Source organism: Mobula hypostoma, chromosome X2 (assembly GCF_963921235.1).
Source record: "Mobula hypostoma chromosome X2, sMobHyp1.1, whole genome shotgun sequence".
NCBI lineage: Eukaryota > Metazoa > Chordata > Chondrichthyes > Myliobatiformes > Myliobatidae > Mobula > Mobula hypostoma.
The window spans coordinates 21,967,177-21,985,659 of NC_086129.1; the positions used below are offsets into that span (position 1 = coordinate 21,967,177).

General features: G+C 43.3%; 1 protein-coding gene across 6 annotated transcripts; it reads right to left on the reverse strand.

The window, feature by feature from the left end:
* Positions 1-541: 541 nt before the first annotated feature.
* tirap (toll-interleukin 1 receptor (TIR) domain containing adaptor protein) lies at positions 542-18,275 on the reverse strand. Of its 6 annotated transcripts, none has more exons than XM_063038149.1 (5): positions 17,692-18,274; positions 16,646-16,785; positions 15,672-15,778; positions 12,145-12,729; positions 542-1,689 (listed from the first exon to the last, which is right to left on the reverse strand). In XM_063038149.1, coding segments are annotated over exons 3-5 (666 nt in total). In that variant the 5' UTR covers positions 15,751-15,778; positions 16,646-16,785; positions 17,692-18,274; the 3' UTR covers positions 542-1,687. The 6 variants fall into 6 exon arrangements, 5 of the variants coding, with proteins under 5 accessions (XP_062894219.1, XP_062894218.1, XP_062894215.1 ...); XM_063038148.1 differs by lacking the exon at positions 542-1,689 and adding an exon at positions 1,729-2,725 and having other exon boundaries at positions 17,692-18,275; XM_063038145.1 differs by lacking the exon at positions 542-1,689 and adding an exon at positions 3,362-8,482 and having other exon boundaries at positions 17,692-18,267.
* Positions 18,276-18,483: the final 208 nt, after the last annotated feature.

The following is an 18,483-nucleotide window of genomic DNA, read 5'->3' on the forward strand; positions in this document are numbered from 1 at the left end:
TTTGTGTGTGTTGCTTCAGACACTACAGTGTCAATTGTGTCTCCATGACTGAAGACTCTGGTGGGTGTAGTACTTGGTAACCTGCCTCCAGTATCATCCAGCAGCACTTACGTCCACTCTGATCAAGCATTTTGATATGTTGATGAATTAGAATCAGGTCTAATATCACCGGCATATATCGTGAAATTTGTTAACTGCGGCAGCAGTACAATGCAATCAATACGTGATAAATATAGAAAAAAATGAACTACAGTAAGTAATATATTTATATTAAAAGTTAAATTAAAAATAGTAGTGCAAAAACAGAAACAATAAAAAGTGAGGTAGTGTTCCTGGGTTTGATAATCAAGGACCCCCACCATTCAAGATGTGCTTTCTTCTCACTGCTGAAGAAGGTGCAGGAGCCTCAGGATCCATAGCACTGGGTTCAGGAACAGTTATTACCCCTCTACCATCAGACTCTTCTTTCTTTATTTTTCAATCTTTTTATTAGTTTCATAATAATAAACATACCATAGTATTGATATAAAGTTATTGGGAATACATTGTTGTAATTAACATAGTTAAATATAAGCCCAGTTGACACATGAGTGTTAGATCTCCCAATCATACAGGATACAGATGAACAATATAAAACAAAAAAAATGAAAAAGGAAAAAAATATATATCCCCCCAAAAAACTAACCTAAACAGTGTTAATCAACTAAGCTAAGAAGAAAAAAAAGACATGGGCTGTTATGTAACATCATAAAAAAAGAAACCACTAGTTTCGTCGACTCCGTTCCTCTCAACATAAATTACAAAGAAATAGAATAAGTTTGGAAAAGATCAAATTACATCATATGAAAATGTTGAATTTAAGTCTTTTCAAATTTAATAAAGGGATCATAAGCAACACTTCTAATTTTTTCCAAGTTTAAACACAAGATAGTTTGAGAGAACCAATGAAATGTGGTGGGAGGATTAATCTCTTTCCAGTTCAGCAAAATGGATCTTCTAGCCATTAACGTAAGAAGTGCAATCATCCGATGAGCTGAAGAGGTTAAATGATTTGATTCTATCATTGGTAACCCAAAAGTAGCAGTAATAGGGTGAGGTTGTAAGTCTATATTCAAAACCGTTGAGATAATATCAAACATATCTTTCCAATATTTTTTCAACAAAGGACATGACCAAAGCTATCTTGGAGTGACATCTATCACACACAGGATTTATGTGAAAATAATAACGAGATAATTTATCCTTAGACATATGAGCCCTATGCACTACTTTAAACTGTATCAACGCATGTTTAGCACATACAGAGGATGAATTAACGAATTGAAGAATTTTTTCCCATTTCTTAATCGGTACAATAATCTTAAGTTCCCTTTCCCAAGCAGTCTTTTATTCGATACGTCTGGACATATTTTCATAATTGTACTATAAATAATTGCTATTACACCTTTCTGAAGGAGATTTAAATCTAAAATATTTACAAAAATATCAATTTAATATAAATTACCATCAGACTCTTGAACCAGAGGGGATAACTTCACTCACCCCATCTCACAACCCATGGACTCTTCATCTCATGTTCTTAATATTTATTGCTTATTTATTTTGTTTGTTGTCTTTTGCATGTTGGTTGTTTGTCCATCCTGCTGGGTGTGGTCTTTCATTGATTCTATTGTGTTTCTTGGATTTACTCTGCATGGTCACAAGAAAATGAATCTCAGGGTTGTATATGGTGACATATACGTACTTCAATCATAAACTTGCTTTGAACTTTGAAAGCAGAGGTTTCCCAGTTAGCCTAGGAAAATATGGAAATACATTATTAAAGTAATAATAACAAAATCTTAAGATTAGATTAGATTCAACTTTATTGTCATTGTACCGAGTACAGATACAAAGCCAATGAAATGCAGTTACCATCTGACCAGAAATGCAAAGAATAGTGTTATTTACAAAATAACTGTGAATAAAAAGTAAGTGCTACAGCATACAAATATAAAAGTACTGAGACAGTACAATACGGGTGCAATACTGTTTAGCGCTGTGATGTGAGGTTCAGCAGGGTCACAGCCTCAGGGAGGAAGCTCTTCCTGAGCCTGCTTGTTCGGGAGCGGAGGCTCCTGTAGCGCCTACCGCTTGGGAGGAGAGTAAAAAGTCCATGGTTAGGGTGAGATGCATCCTTGATAATGCTTTTCGCCCTGCCCAGGCAGCGTTTATGGTAGATGTTCTCAATGGTGGGCAATTGGGTGCCGATAATCCGCTGGGCAGTTTTCACCACCCGCTGGAGTGTTTTGCGGTCCGATATGGGACAATTACCATACCACACTGAGATGCAGTTGGTGAGTATGCTCTCAATGGTACAGCGGTAAAAGTCCGTCAGTATCCTGGGACAGAGGTGAGCTTTCTTGATGCTCCGCAGGAAATAAAGGCACTGTTGCGCCTTTTTGATCAGGATGGAGGAGTTCAGGGACCAGGTGAGATTCTCGGAAATGTGGACACCAAAGAATTTGAAGCTTGATACATGCTCCACTACAGCTCCGTTGATGTAGATGGGGACGTGAGTGTGGCTCCTAGCGTGTCTGAAGTCCACAATGATCTCCTCGGTTTTCTGGGTGTTAAGGGCCAGGTTGTTATCGGCACACCAGGCAGCCAGGTGCTGGACCTCGTCCCTGTAGGCTGTCTCATCATCCTCTCTGATCAGGCCAACCACTGTGGTGTTATCTGTGAACTTGATTATAGAGTTAGAACCATGTACAGGAACGCTGTCATAGGTGAAAAGGGAGTACAGAAGAGAGTTCAGCACACAGCCTTGAGGCACGCCGGTGTTCAGGGTGAGAGTGGAGCAGGAGAGGTTGTCTAACTTAACTGATTGGGGTCTGTTAGTCAGAAAGTCTAAGGTCCAATTGCAGAGGGATGAGCTGATACCAAGCCGGTGAAGTTTGGCCATCAGCTTGGAGGGGATCACAGTATTGAATGCCGAGCTAAAGTCAATGAACAGCATTCTGATGTAAGAGTTGGGGCAGTCCAGGTGGGTCAGGGTAGAGTCAAGTGCTATGGAGATGGCGTCCTCTGTAGACCTTTTGGTGCGATAGGCAAATTGATGGGGGTCCAGGGTAGTGGGCAGACAGGATTTCAGATGTGATAGAACCAGTCTCTCAAAGCTCTTTGCAATGATGGGGGTGAGTGCAACTGGACGGAAGTCATTCAGTCGGATAAGCAGCTTCAAAATGATTTTATGATATTGTTAGACAAGTTTGTTCAAGTTCGTTGAAGATTTATCAAACAGAGTAGGAAGAAATTGTTTCTGACCCAAAATGTCAACAACCCCTCCCCGCTCCCCCCACCCCCAACAGATGTCTCTTGACCCACTGAGTTCCTCCAGCAGATTGTTGGTCCATAATCCTGCATCTGCAGTCTTTCGTATCTCCAGGAAGAAACTAATTTCTGAATTGCCAGTAACCAGGACTACAATGATCAGTGCTGAGACCTCAACTATTTACAGTCTACGGAGTATACGGTCACATTTGTGATGGCATAAAAGTAAGTGGGTTATGACAATATGAGGTGGACACAAACAGCCTGACAAGGGAAAGAGATAGATTAAATGAGGGGGCAGGAACTTGTCACATAGTGTATAATGAGGGCTAGCCACTTTAGAGGAAAAGGAAATCAAATTGTAATTTAAATGGAGAAAACAAAAGGAAATTTTTTAAACCCTGCAGATTCTGGAAATCTGAAATGAGCAGAAACTGCTGGAAACACTCAGCAGCTGAAAAGGTGGAGGAGGGATGTGTGGAACACAGGGAATATAACTGGGGTGATTTAATGTGCCAATTAGAAGGCAACTGTGCTTCTTTGTGTTGTGTTGGCAAGGGTGATGTCGTGGGACATGCCTGGTAGGTGAAGCTACCTGAGACAGAAAACCTGAGCCAAAATGATGCCAGTCAGAAATGGCCAGTTCCAGTGCAGACAGGAAGGAGAGTGTTACTGATAGTTGGAAAATTCAACATTGAGTCCTTTGAGAAAAACTTAAATATTCTCATAATCCTGGGTGGGGTGGATGCAATGTCAAATTATCCAATGACATCAAATGCTTCACCTCAATGTAAGTGAACATGCAAGTGAAACAGGCTATTAAAGGAAGCAAACAGTATGCTTGCTTTTAAAAGCAAAAGGATTTAAATAGAGTAAAGACGTGTTACCACAATTTTTAGGGCTTTCACGGCACCACACCTGGAGTATTGTATATCAGTTTGTGTCTTTAATCCAAGGAAGCATTTCCTGCTACAGGAGGAATGTGGCAAAGGTTCACCTGACTAGGTTTGTGGGATGGTTGGTTCATCACATGTAGATTGAATAGGCTGCTCCTTCATTCTCTAGAAGAATAATGAGCAATAACCTTACTGAAATAGACTAACTTCTGAGGGAGTTTGACAACTCCCTCCAACATTGTACAGATTGGTTCAGTAATTGGTTGATAATTATTAGCTTTTCCCTTCTTGATCTTATTTTCTTTTTCTTTCTGTATTTTGCTCTCTATATAGCTCTTAATAAAGTAGCTTGCCATAACCTTGAATGTGTACAACACCTCCTTTGTTTCTGGATACCTCTTGCTGCTGAATCAGGAAAAAAGGAATGAATTTCAAAATATTTTCATTACAATTCTCAACAGCAGTGAGCAAATAGACCTGCAATTAATGGCATATTTCACTGTACCACATCTCCAACCATAATACAATTAAAGAAATATAAATGCTGAGTCGGGACAATTTGGATTTGAAGTGAGTCTTGGATTATTGTGTAAACCACGGAATTATATCTGGAGCCGGCCTGGCGGTAAACAGATATTCTATCCAATTGTTCCCCAGGACCATCAGAACTGCAGCAGTCAGAGAGATGTCAAGTGTCCCAACAGGCACTGGGACAACACTGGTAGCTGAAGAGGGAGGAGAAAAGCTGCAGAGGGAAGGCCAGGTGTTATACACCTGGCCTGGGTCAACACAAAAACTTTGCTGAATCAGTTTCTCAGTATCCCACTGACCTGGAGAAGAGAACAAGCAGATGAGGCTAGCTTGGGAACTGATAGCTTGTGAGAGGGAGTCTGATGAACCACAAAAGATCAGACACACTGATAATTAAGGAAATAATGGTTGAACAGCAGCAGCATCAAAGGGTGACAGAAACGTGTACTTATGCCTAGAGTTACAGCTACATATTGGCTATTAAGAACTAAGCAATATATGAAAGGTAGATAAAGATAAAAGTCAGCTTTATTTATCACATGTACAAAGAAACATACGGTGAAATGCATCATTTGCGTCAACAACTGATAGGCTGAGCATGTCACCATGCTTCTGCCGCCAACATAGCATGCCCACCGCTCACGAACCGTAAATCTTTGGAAAGTGAAACGCATGTGGAAACAGGGAGAATATACAGACCCTTTACAGGCAGCAGTGGGAACTGAGCCCAGGTCTTACAGATAGCGCCATACAGCATTGTGCTAACTGCTACACCACTGTGGTGCCCTTATGCAAAGAAATGCATAAATACGGGATGGCCAGCAGCAGCGACACTGCAGACCAACCACTGAAGACAACCCTGAGTCAGAATCAGAATCACATGTCATGACATTTGTTGTTTTGCATCACCAGTACAGTGCAATACATAAAATACTAATGTAGAGGTAGAGAGATAAAGTCATGCACAAATAGAGCTAAAATACTGAGGTAGTTTTAATGGTTTCATTATCCATTCAGAAATCTGGTGGGGAAGAAGCTGTTCCTAAAGTGTTGAGAGTGTCTCTTCCTGTACCTCCTCTCAGATGATACGAATGAGAAAAGAACATGTCCAGAGTGATGGGGGTCCTTAATGATGGATGCTGCCTTTCTGAGGCATCACCATTTGAAGATGCTCTCGATGCTTGAGAGGCCAGTGGCCATGATGGAGCTGGCTGAAGTTTACAACCTTCTGCAGCTTTTTCCAATCCTGTACAGTGGCCCCTCTATACCTGCCAGAGATGCAACCTGTTAGAATGCTTTCTACAGTACATCTGCAGAAATACTAGAGTCTTTGGTGACATTACAAATCTCCTGAAACTCCTAAAGAAATATAGCCACTGGCATGCCCTCTTCATAACTGTATCAATATGTTGGACCCACAGTAGATCTTCAGAAATGTTGTCTTGAAGCTGGTCAGCCTTTCCACTGCTGACCACTCAATTCAATAGGATTCATCTGTGTTTCCTCAACTTCCCTTCCCTGAAGGCCACGACCAGTTCCTTGGTCTTGCTGTCATTGAGAACAAGAATGTTGCAGCCACACCACTCAACCAGCTGATCTATCTCACTCCTGTATGCCTCCTCTTCATCATCTGAAATTCTGCCAACAAAAGTTATCAGCGAATTTACAGATGGTGTTTGAGCTGTGCCTAGCCACGGTCGTGGGTGCAGAGAGAGTAAAGTCACAGGCTAAGCGCACGTCCTTGAGATGCGACAGTTTTGATTGTCAGTTAGGAGGAGATGTTACTTCTGATTCACACAGACTGGTCTCCCAATGGGGAGGTCAAGGATCCAGTTGCAGAGGCCCAGGTTTTGGACTCAGAAGAACTCACCCGCTCTTGATGAATGTTGTAATATCTACATATGGGCTGTATGTCTTGGAAATTATGGAGATAAACTAAGAAGATGTGGAACTACAAGAGCTGTGGAACTATGAAGTTCAGTAACTTTTTGAACTCTGTAGTGAATCTTTGAGTTTGATAAGTAAAGTACATCTATTAGGCGGTGTCATAGTCTGCTGTGTTTTATCTGATCCATTTAATTGACAACAGATCTCAAGGCCAAAATACAGAATATGAAAGTAATTATTATTTCTCCATAAACAGAAGGAAGTTGTTATGACAACTTGCATGGATGGAATCAATCTTAACTATTTCTGGGTGTGACTGACAGGTGAATTTGCCAATCATTTACTTTGTAGCACCAATAACTCCAATCATAAGAACATGGTAGAAAAATAAAATTTCTCTTTGATCACAACGTGACTGCCTACTTGTCAATGCCCTTTCACAACTTTGGAAATGTGAGGGAAAACTCCATTTTAAAAAAACATAGCTTGAAAGGCCCAACCATATACGTCACCAGCGTAGACAAGAAATCCAGAGCCAAGATCAACTTGTGTCAGTTCTCAAGTAATATCTGTAATCCTGGGAGAACCACTCAAAAGACATAAGATATTAGAGTAAGCACCCACATACGGTCCTGTGCAAAGGTCTTAGGCACATTATACAGCTAGGGTGCCTAAGACTTTTGCGGAGTACTGTAGTAATTTTATGTATTGCACTGTACTGCTGCCACAAAAAAAAACAGATTTTATGACATACGCGAGTGATGATAAACCTGATTTTGATATGGGTCTCTGTTGTGGACTGAGAGTGGGAAGGGGACAGGGAGAGGGGAATCATTGTTGGAAAAAGGGGAAGGGAGAGGGAGGGAGTGGGAAGTAGCGGAGAGACATTCTGCAATGATCAATAAACCAATTGTTTGGATTCAAATAACTTTGCCTGGTGACTCAGGGCTGGATGTGTCTGTGCGCAGGCACCCAGTCGCATCCCTGGCACTCCTTCTCTGCCACCTTTCCCACACCCCTCCACCCTCATCATTCCCAATATCCTTGGCTCTTTCCAGATTTACAGACTCATTCTCCGCTGCACGTTAACAAATACAATACTGTGAAAAAGCCTTAGGCACCCTAGCTATATCTACCTAAAGACTTTTTGCACAGTACTGAACCTGGACTGTAAAAACAGAATCAGGCACAGAAAGACACAAATAGCCAGATGCACATACACACAGAGACAGATACGAATACCGTACACACACACACGCTTACAAAGACTTGGATTCAGATTTATTTATCACATGTACATTGAAACATAGAGTGAAATGCGCCATTTGCATTAATAAACGACACACCCAAGGATGTGCTGGGGGCAGCCTGCAAGTGTTGGCATACACTCGGGCACCAACAGAGCACGCTCGCAATGCTCAGCAGAACCACACAGAACACAACAGGCAACAAAGCAAGCTCCAGGGCAGGCTTCCAGTCTGCAGTATCCAGGCTTCAGCCATCGGGCTTTGTCGTCTGATTGACCTTCAGGCTTCAATCCTCAGTACCAACACCTGGGTTAGCCGATGATGGGACCCCGAATCCCAGGGTCAATCTCTGGGAAATAGACAAATCCACACCGACAGTTATGTACACCACGACAGAAACCGACACGCGTATGCTCTTGATTTTAAATATTAGGATTAAATCCTCTGTCTCCAGTGTCCCAACTCAGTGATGGTGGAATTGTGCGCATTTGTCTTCACATGTTCAGCAAGTCCTGCTCGAGTCTGTTGTGCTGCTGACAGTGTCCACACAGCTCTCAACATCCCTTCGTCGCTGCTCCTCTCTATCCTTCCTGCAGAGCTCCTCAAGATCTGCAGACAAAGAGACACATATCAATGTCCAGTCTGCACGCCAGAGGAACACTGGCAGCAAGGGACTGGGCCACGTACAGGACTGGTACAGCAGTGCCAGCAGCACGTGCTGCAGACGTTTCAAATTCATTGCATTTGTTCTGTGTATGATACACATGAACATTATTAGCGGCGGGAGCGGTAGGAGGTAGGCTTGTGTTCTCACTGGCCACTCAACTCTGTGCACAGCCCCAGAGACATTGCCCTTCAAACACTCAGTAATTCCCCCACAGGTCTAGCTTGTCTCTGTATTCACTCTGCATGTAGGGCCGCTTTGTTGCTGCACCTCTCTCTCCTTCCCAGTGCCTCGAGATCTGCTGCCAAGCAGCTTTCAATTTAACTCGCTCACTGGATAAATGTGGAAAAAATCTGCAAAAGCTTCAATCAGTAATTTTGCAGAGAACTTAGTACAGACTCTTCAGCCCACGATGTTGTGCCAACCTTTTAACCTCCCCCGAGACCAATCTAGCCATTTCCTCCTACAAAGCCCTCCATTTTCTTATCATCCATGTGCCTACTTAAGAATTTCTTAGTTGTCCGTAACATATCTGCTTCTTCCACCATCCCTAGCAGGGTCTTCCATGCACCCACCACTCTGAGCAAAAAAAAAACAATTACCTCAGACATCTCCCCTATACTTCCCACAAAACACCTTGAAATTATGTCCCCTCATAATAGCCCTTTCCACTCTGGGAAAAAGTCTCTGGCTATCTACTCTATTTATTCCTCTTACCATGAACTGTGCACCTCCATCCAGTTATCTCTCATTCTCCTTCACTAGAGAAAAGCCCAAGCTCTCTCAACCTATCTCCATAAAACATGCTCTCTAATCCAGTCAGCATCCTGGAAAATCTCCTCTACACTCTTTCTAAAGCTTCCACATCCTTCCTATAATGAGGCGACTAGAGAACTGCCTGTTTGCTTCCGAATCCAATGCTAACCTTTAAATTTCTGCTCAGGTATTTTTAACTCACATCACCAGTGGCATGAGGGAGGGGCCTGACAGTGTGAATGCACACTGTCTTTTCTCCCAGGGTTAGCGAATCGAGAACTAGAGGGCATAGGTTTCGGGTATGAGGGGAAGAGATAGAACAGGAACCTGAGAGGCCACTTTTTCACCCAGAGGGTGGTCAATAAATGGAATAAGCTGCCAGAGTAAGAGGTTAAAACAGGAACATTAACAACATTAAAAGGCACTTGGACAGGTACATTGAAGGGAAAGGTTCAGAGGGAAGTCGGTCAAACACGGGCAATATGACTAGATTAGATTGGCACCTTGGTCAGTATGAACCAGTTGGGCTAGAAGGCTGGTTTCTGTGCTGTATGTCTCTGTGCTTACATTGGCTTTCTGGGCTCCAATACTTCAACCTTGAATACCTGGCCTCAGCCGCCACTCTAACCTCCTCCAGCTCCGTAGTAATCGGAGAAATGCGCATTGTTCCAAGCGGCCGTTTGCCAGGTCAATGTCCCATGACTGCTCAATCACCAAGACCACAACCTCCTCCCTAAATGTCGCCATTTGTTTCTTTCCCCTATGCATTCTGCAATTAAGTTTTGTTTTAATCAAGTCTTCAATCATTGGATTTGTCAATCACACTCCAGTAATAGCCAGGTCTGCTCTCCCTGGAGCTGAGGAGTCAAGTGGGCATGTGACTGAGGTGGAGAAGATTAATAAGGGGTATAGACAGGCAGACTGCAGGGCAGGCAACCTTTCCCCATATCAGAGAGGATGAGAACTAGAGGGCAAGGAGTAAGGGATTCAGAGGTGTTACGTACCCCGTAACTGGGTTGCCAAACCAGCAGAGATGGATCACTCAGTTGGAGTCTGGATTACTAGAACTAAGAAAGTTTTATTAAAGAAACAAGCAACACAGTACTCTAATCAAAAGGATAATAAATGCAACAGTTCAGCAATGATAAACACACATGTACACAGAATTAGGATAACAAGATCAATCAAGCTCTATCGTCTGGGGGTAAATGACCAGTTTCAAAGTGACGCAAAGTTCAGTTCAATTTAGTTCAGTTCAGTTCAGTTCGCAGTAATCGCTGCCGTGGGAGATGGACAGTGGGGGGAAGGAGAGAGAGAGCAAAACGAATGAATATTCAAACGGCTTCCACGCACAGACCTTCGATATTCTTCGCAGTCAGCTTTCGGGCGAGCCCTTTGTGATGTCTTCTGAGGTCACCGACCGTGACCCCTCCGTTTCCAGATTCGATCGTTTTTCTGCGGTGAACCTGGCACCCAGGCAAGAGTAGACACACACCAGGTTCCCACTGATCGTGCCTTTCCACCCTGTGCGTCTATGGCTTGGTTCCGCGACCAGCCTTCCAAAACTTCCCACCGACTTGTGGGAGACGCACCGCTTCCAGGGTCTCGTTACCTCGGGGTGTCGTGTGTGTCTTGCCTTAGCGAACCTGTCCCTTTTTATCCCCCTGCTGGGGTATCGCCTGTCCATCACTTCAAACAGTTCAGGGTTCAAAGGGGGAGCCGATCTTGATAGTTCTCCTTCCGTTAAACTCTCCCGTCCCTTCATTAACACCTCCAAATGCTGCTCCATTGTTTTCCTTATCTCTCTATCTCCTGAAGACAGGTGGCAGACCAACTGCTGATCCCACTGGTGCCAGCACAGGCCAGTTTAACATCTTAATCTATGTGTATTCTCGTCACAGAGACGAGTTGAAAAGGATCTTTTTCAGCCAGAGAGAAGTGAGTACCTGGAACACACTGCCTGAGAGAGTGATAGAAGCATTTAAGAAGAGCTCCTAATCACATGGATATTGAAGGCTGAGGGCCAAGTGCAAGAAGATGGGATTAAGATGGTGATCATGGATATGGTGGGCCAAATGGCCTGTTTCCATGCTGTAAAAACACAGACAGCATCCACGTGAAGTAACTGCGTATTGTTGAGAGTTTCTATTTCCTGTTGCTACTCAATGCAGCTCACAAGTTGCAAATGTTCACCGTACAAGTATAGGAAAAAAGCCACTCCCCAGTAAACCAAAGATAGAGAAAAAGAGATTTGTTTTAAAGATTAGCACCAAAACATACAGTGAATTGCATCATTTGCGCCTAATCAAAATCAGCAACGATTATTCTGGGCAGCCCACAAGTGTTGTGCCACACTTCTGCCGCCAACATAGCATGCTCACAACTCACTAACCCGAACTCTAACCCATACATCTTTCAAATGTGGGAGGAGACCGGAGCACCCCGAGAAAACCCTTGTGGTCACAAACTCTTTGCAGACAGCGGTGGGAATTGGACCCTGCTCGGTGGTCGCTGGCGCTGCAATGCAATGCAATGCACTTGCCGCTATGCAACAGTGTCGCTCCCCATGGTAGAGTGCAGGTGTCATGCCAAGAGAGTGTGATTATCCCCGGGACAATACCTGTCTGATGCAAATCAGATCTAACCTGGCACGAGTTGAACTTTACAAATAGGTCCCAATTATTCTTCGATAGAATTGTCCAATAACCCACCTCTCATCTCTCCTCACATTCCTGCCATTCAGCCTTTTCAATGCCCATTTCAAAGTACTGGCAATCCATCCCAACCAAGCCTTCAGAAAGTGCATGCCTTTTAAATGCAGTTCTCATGTCTTTCAACATAATGTACTTACAACATAATATAGCATGCCTGATCTTCTGGAATCCGTTCTCTTTGCCCAGTCTGACATCAATACCAAACATGAAGCGCAGCTCCTGCGGATAATCCTTCCGCTCCAGGTGCTTCCGGACTGGAATGACCCGCCCATTGGCATTGGGAGATTCAGACAATGCCTGCTGCATCTGGTACCAACACCAGGGGTCCTTGAGAAAGCTTGGTGTAATGATGAGGACCCAGCAATGGCTTTCCCTGACAGCCTGGCAGAGCTCAGTACAGATGGCACCCCCTAGGGCCAAGTCCCTGAGCTGCAGGAAGCAGCGCAGACCTTGCGGATGCAGTTCCAGAAAAGACACCAAGTCTTGCACATAGGCTACATCATCCTCAGCATGGCAAATACACACATCGTACTGTTTACTCCAACGAGCTTTACTGTCAAACCTCTGGGATGCGGTGGGATCAGCAATGGGCTGTGAGCTGCTGCAGTTGGACCTTGAGTTCTTACACGAACTTTTTGCTCTGTCGCTTGGCTGAGGAGTGACGTTGGGACTTGGATTTCGGTTCTTATTCCTCTTTAAGTCTCCAAACCACCTAAAAAACCCTGTGTGTTTTTTAAATGAAATAAGCAACTTTGTCAGTGATTTTCTACATTCCTTATCTTATTTCCTCCTTCCCCTAAAGGACCCCAGCTCTCAATCAGGACCCCTCCATTCCTGCCAAGACCTCGACTACAAGAGTTGACAGACACGGGCAGCCCCGGGATTCAATCCTGACCTCTAGTATGGAGCTTGCACATTCTCCATGTGACCATGTGGGCTCCCCCGACCTTCCCACTTCACCTCCCTGCCCTACCAAATGCGCCAGTTTCCCTCCCACATCCCAACGATGCGTGGGTTGGTTTATTAATCTACTGCTGTAAATTAGCCCTAGTGGCAGAATCTGGGGGGGAGTCAATGCGAATAAGAGAATACAATGGAATGAGTGCTTGGTAGAACATGGACAGTGGGGCGAATGGCCTGTTTCTGTACTGTATATTTTGACCATTCACAAATAAAAATTTCACAGCCAAATCCAATTCTCATTTTGCAATCATGAAGGAATACGATACAGCTGGAACCCCTGGCACATGTATCCAATATGACATACACAAAACTTTTGCTGGCCTCTGGAATGCAATACTGTCCATCAATTCTTTAAACCCCACCCATAATGATTACCTCACTGAGAGTGTGTTTATTTCTATTTCCTTGGTCTTTTATGAATATACACCAAAGTTTAAAATTTCACCTTCACATTTACTATGTGATTTATGAGGTACAATAACAAAACTATTTAGAAATTGTTATTTTTCAATTCTTTAATACTGTGACGTTCTGGGCGGGGGCGCGGTCGACAGCCTGCCCCTGCATTTCTAATGACCAGTACTGTTTATTGTTCCTGTGTTAAAATGCTTTTGTGGGATTATGGTGAGAAGTTCCAGTTCGTTTCTTGTTGCATTTCAGCTTGGGTTATACAGTTATTCGCTTGTGTATTTGTGGGTCACCCTATCTGTAACCGGGGTGTGTGATGGTCACCTCCCCCGTCTGTGTGAGATGGGTGGGGTTCACTCTCCGGGTCATGGTGCCTGGACCGTTTGTGTCTATCACAATAAAATTGTTGTTGAGTTAAAGAGCTTCCTCTTCTGTCATTATGGACCAAATGCTTGCCACAATACATAACTAAAATTAATATATTTTGAACAGGTGTTCTAAAATGCTTCATTTATTTCAATCTTTCTCATACTGTAAAAGTGAAACAATGATAACATAAATAAGCAAAAGGACTCATCCTTTATCCTTAAAAAATCAAAAATCATTGTTACTAATTCATTAATCAATGATAAATTTATCTTGAAATTATCATGACACAAGTAATTTTTTTAGATTAATAACAATTTGGGCACACACTCTCCAATAGGTTCATTACCCCTGGTCTAGACGTTGGCAGAATACACTGCTGCTCAAAAGACACAAAGTTTCAACAATCTAGAGTGTACAGTTCTACATTGTTCTGCAAGAATCAATTACAGGTTCTGGTGAATGAGATAGTTAGGAGCAATGGGTTTGGGCTGCAATTTCTTCTCTGCTTGAAAGGTATTTCCTGTAACAAATAAACTCTTATTGGGCTTCCAGCCAGGTACCGTTATCAATTATAACCGGCGTTACGATGACAAGCTCTGCCATCTTCATCAGGGATGACGCCTGGGCATGTCTAACCCAGTGGTATTTATACCCCTACAGTCTGTCCCCACTGTTTACAATTGAATTCCAGTCCTTGCTTAAAACAAGACCTTAATCTTTGTTAAAGTTCTTTACCTCTAGTTTTATTTCAATGGCTTCCTTCACCAGGCGGTCCCAAAAGCCACTAGTGCAGCACAGCAGTTTTGTGCTGTCGAAGTCAAACCTATGGTCAATCCTGATTGGATGAGGACTAACCAATCAGGAGGGATGGACAATGCGGATATGAATACCACAGGAGTAGACATGCCCAGGCATCATTCTTGATGAAGATGACAGAGTTGGTCATCGAAACGTCGATTATAATTGATATTTGTGCCTGGCCGGAAGCCCGAGAAGAGCTTATTCTTCACACAGGTCGGAAAAGCACTAGATCCGTATTTCCTGTAAATTACAAGCCAGTATAATATGTAACTGAGATTGCTACCTTTAAAACTTGGTAAATAAAATGATTAAAAACAGCTAGCTGCAAAGCAAGTGATGGGTGGTGGTTCTAACATGTGGAGACTACATGAGTAACTGTAATTTATTTATTTATTGGGATACAGTGGGGAACAGGCCCTTCAGGCCCTTTGAGAAGCACTGCCCAGCAACCCACTGATTTAACCCTGGCCTCAACAATTTACAATGACCTGCTGACCGGTAAGTCTTTACACTGTGGCAGGAAACCAGGGGACCCAGAGAAAACCCACACATTCCACGGGGAGGATGACTTTGGAACCGAATTCCAAACTACAACACCCCAAGCTGTAATAGTGTCGCGCTAAGCACTATGCTACTGTGGCACCGCTTAATTACATATGTAGTAAGTTTCTACTGCTGGACGAGCTTCAGGAAGTTGCTAGAATCCAATTAAAAAGTAGAACGACAATTCTTCCTCTCTGCCATCTTTCATTTCTTCCTCTTTTGCACTTTTTAAAATTATAGGCATTGCACTGTACTGTCACAAAAGAAGTTTCATAACATATGTCAGTGATTATAAACGATTCTGATTCTGAGGTGTAATTTGGTAGAGTTAAAATGATCAGAGAACTGGACGTGTGGCCTTAAAAGACAGGTATGGGAGAATAGCATTTAAACACCAGAATCCAGGCTGATGCCCCAGTTTAACTCCCAAAGGACTGCTGTCTTTTGGATGGGTTGTTAACTTCAGATCTCCACTGCTCCCTCAAGTAGACCTAGAGGATTCTGTTCAAACACAGGCAGGGGCACCTCCCTTATGTTATGACTAATATTTATTATACAACCACAATCTGGCCATTATTACCTTGCTGTTTTGAAGACTTTACTGCATTAACTTGGCAGTTGCAATTCAGTTTAATACTGGCAATGTACCAAGAGTCCATTGATGGCTATGAAGTACAATAGGACATCCTAAATGGAATGAGAAAGTCACGGGAGATTTCAATATGCAAATAGATTGGGAAAATCAGATTGGTGTTGGATCCCAAGATAGGAAATTTGTAGAATGACTATGAAATGGCTTTTTAGAGCAACTTGTGGTTGAGCCCCACTAAAGAAAACAGTTCTGGATTGGGTGTTGTGTAATGCACCAGATTTGATTAGGGATCTTAAGATAAAGGAATCCTTAGGAGTCAGTGATCATAATATGATGAAGGAACAGAGATGAGGAGGAATTTCTTTAGCCAGAGGGTGGTGAATTTATGGAATCAATTGCCACAGACAGTCTTGGAGGCCGAATCATTAGGTATATTTAAAGCAGAGTCATTGGTTATTGATTAATCAGGGTGTCAAAGGTTAGGAGAGAAGGCAGTAGAATGGAGATGAGAGGTATAATAAATCAGCCACGATGAAATGACAGAGTAATTTTGCTCCAATTCTTGTGAGAAAAGTACTCTGAAATGACATTATTTTGAAAGGGTTCAAAGTGAATTTATTATCAAAATATGTATATGTCACCTTGAGATTCATTTTCTTGAAGATATTCATAGTGGAATAGAGAAATATAATAGAATCTATGAAGAACTACACACAAAGACTGACAAATAACCAACTTTCCCTTGTGCTAGGACAGTTCAGAACCGGTCTCTTGTCCTCCCTCTGCTTGAGTACAAATGGCTTCATTAGATCTACATATTTGTAATTTATATGTGCACAACTTGCGCTTAATGTTTAATGAGCCTGTAATGCTGTTGGAATTATGCTTTTCATTACGCCACTCTGTACTTGTGCATAAGACAATAAACGCAAATTTGAGATATTTCAACAAAATATACTTACGAGCCATATGTTATTGAGCATAACCCTATTACACACAACCAAAATGTAAAGGTCAATAGAGGCAATTTGTTCCCCGGCTTTCACTTATGCTTACTAGCGGAAGATCCTCTTGTCCGAATACAGAAGATTGGTGAGTTCTCCTGCAAAGCAGGATGAGACAGTTAATGAAGTTCAGTAAATTGATAACTTACATCAGCACTCCCGTAAACAGATTAATTTCCAATGACGAGAGGTTTACGCTGCAAAACCGTTAAAACACTAAGACGATGCAGAAGAATAGCACAGAAATGAAACATCTTCACTAACACTGACAGAACAACAGGGAAAACTTTACATCATATCTATCCCAAACATTGGCAGTTTAGTAGTTCAGTATAAAGACTCCAAGAACACCTCCCTCCTCAGTGATGGCAGAGGCCGGCGTGAATGTTAAAGAAATGTGTGAAGCATTTGCGAACGTTTTCAAATAAGTGTCAAATAGTGATCTATTCCTGGCAAATCAGAGGCCTGTCTCCATCAAAACAGCAAAAGTGGCACAGCGAGTAGAGCTGCAGCCTCACGGCAACAGAGAGCAGGATTCAATCCTGACTTCAGACGCGCGTGGGGGTTTCTCTCACAAAGGGTCTCAACCCGGAACATTGACTGTCCATTTCCCACCTCACTTGCCACTCGACCCGCTCGGTTCCCCCGGCTTTCTGTGCGTTGCTCCACGCTTCCAGCATCCGCACTCTCTCCGCGCCGGTACAACTCAAGGAAACGTGGGCTGGTTGGTTAATTAGCCGCTGGAAGTTGCCTCAAATGTGTGAGTGCCGGCATCGGAAGCAATCGACAATACTGTAGGACTGGTGCCATGGGCGACTGATAGTCCAAAGAAAGGCCTGCTGATTGCCTGGTTTCCATGCCGAGGAGAAGGGGACACCATGCCCCCATAAAGTCCCCGTGCACGCGGGTTAATGACCTTTCGCATTCTTCTTTAAAACCCAGCAAAGCAAGAAATTTCGGTAAATGCAAAAAAGATAAAAAGACAGAAACTTGCTACAGGATACCTGCCCTGAAAGAAATATTCTCCATCTTGGCTGAAGCGGAAACCGGGCGGCTTGCCGTTGCCCCCGAGGCCGCCCCAGCACGCTCCAACCAACGTCAACCCTCGCCTCGCCTCTGCGGCACCCACTTCCTGATAGAGCGGAAATTGCTTAGGGTGGAGGTTACGCGGTGAAACCGCACCTTCCCGACCTGGCATCTGGGGGCAGCGAAATAGCGGGCCCATGAACCCCCCACTTGGGCTGAGCTGCCTTCGCGAGTGAGTTTGTCATTGATGGGACCGATCCTCGGTTGCTTACAAAATCCGATCTCCTCGTACTTATTAGTCTTTTGGAAGACTCTTGTAAAGCAAACGCCCCTGAAAATTTAGTATGTCGCAAGATGGTGGCTGCGCTAATGTAATGTTTCCCGTGAGGAAACGTGAATAAGACGACGGAGTTTTGCTTTGATAATTTCATTGGACGAGACCGTAGTTGCAGCGGTGATCTTGCGAAACAACTGGAAATAGTTAGACAACACACACGAAGTGTTAGAGGAACTCAGCAGGTCAGGTAGCATCTATAGAGGGAAATAAACAGCCTGAAACGGCGATCGGCATTTGTGTGTGTTGCTCAAGATTATCAACATCTGCAGAATCTCGTGTGTTTCTGGAGATAGTTGGGACCAGGACACTACCCTGAGAAACTCCTGCAGTGTTTGTCATTTGTCAACTACAACCAGCTTCCTCTGCATAAGGAAGTGTGACTACAACCTGACGTGTTTTCCCTTAAATTTCACATTTAAGACATTCTTACCAG

Bases quoted from the DNA above. Each gene is read 5' to 3' on its own strand.
- tirap (XM_063038145.1), bottom strand. From the start codon at position 15,750: ATGGACTCTTGGTACATTGCCAGTATTAAACTGAATTGCAACTGCCAA. The intron at 12,730-15,671 runs GTAATAATGGCC...AAAAACACACAG, and splicing joins AAAGTCTTCAAAACAGCAAG to GGTTTTTTAGGTGGTTTGGA. The intron at 8,483-12,144 runs GTAAGTACATTA...CTTTGTCTGCAG, and splicing joins CAGGCATGCTATATTATGTT to ATCTTGAGGAGCTCTGCAGG.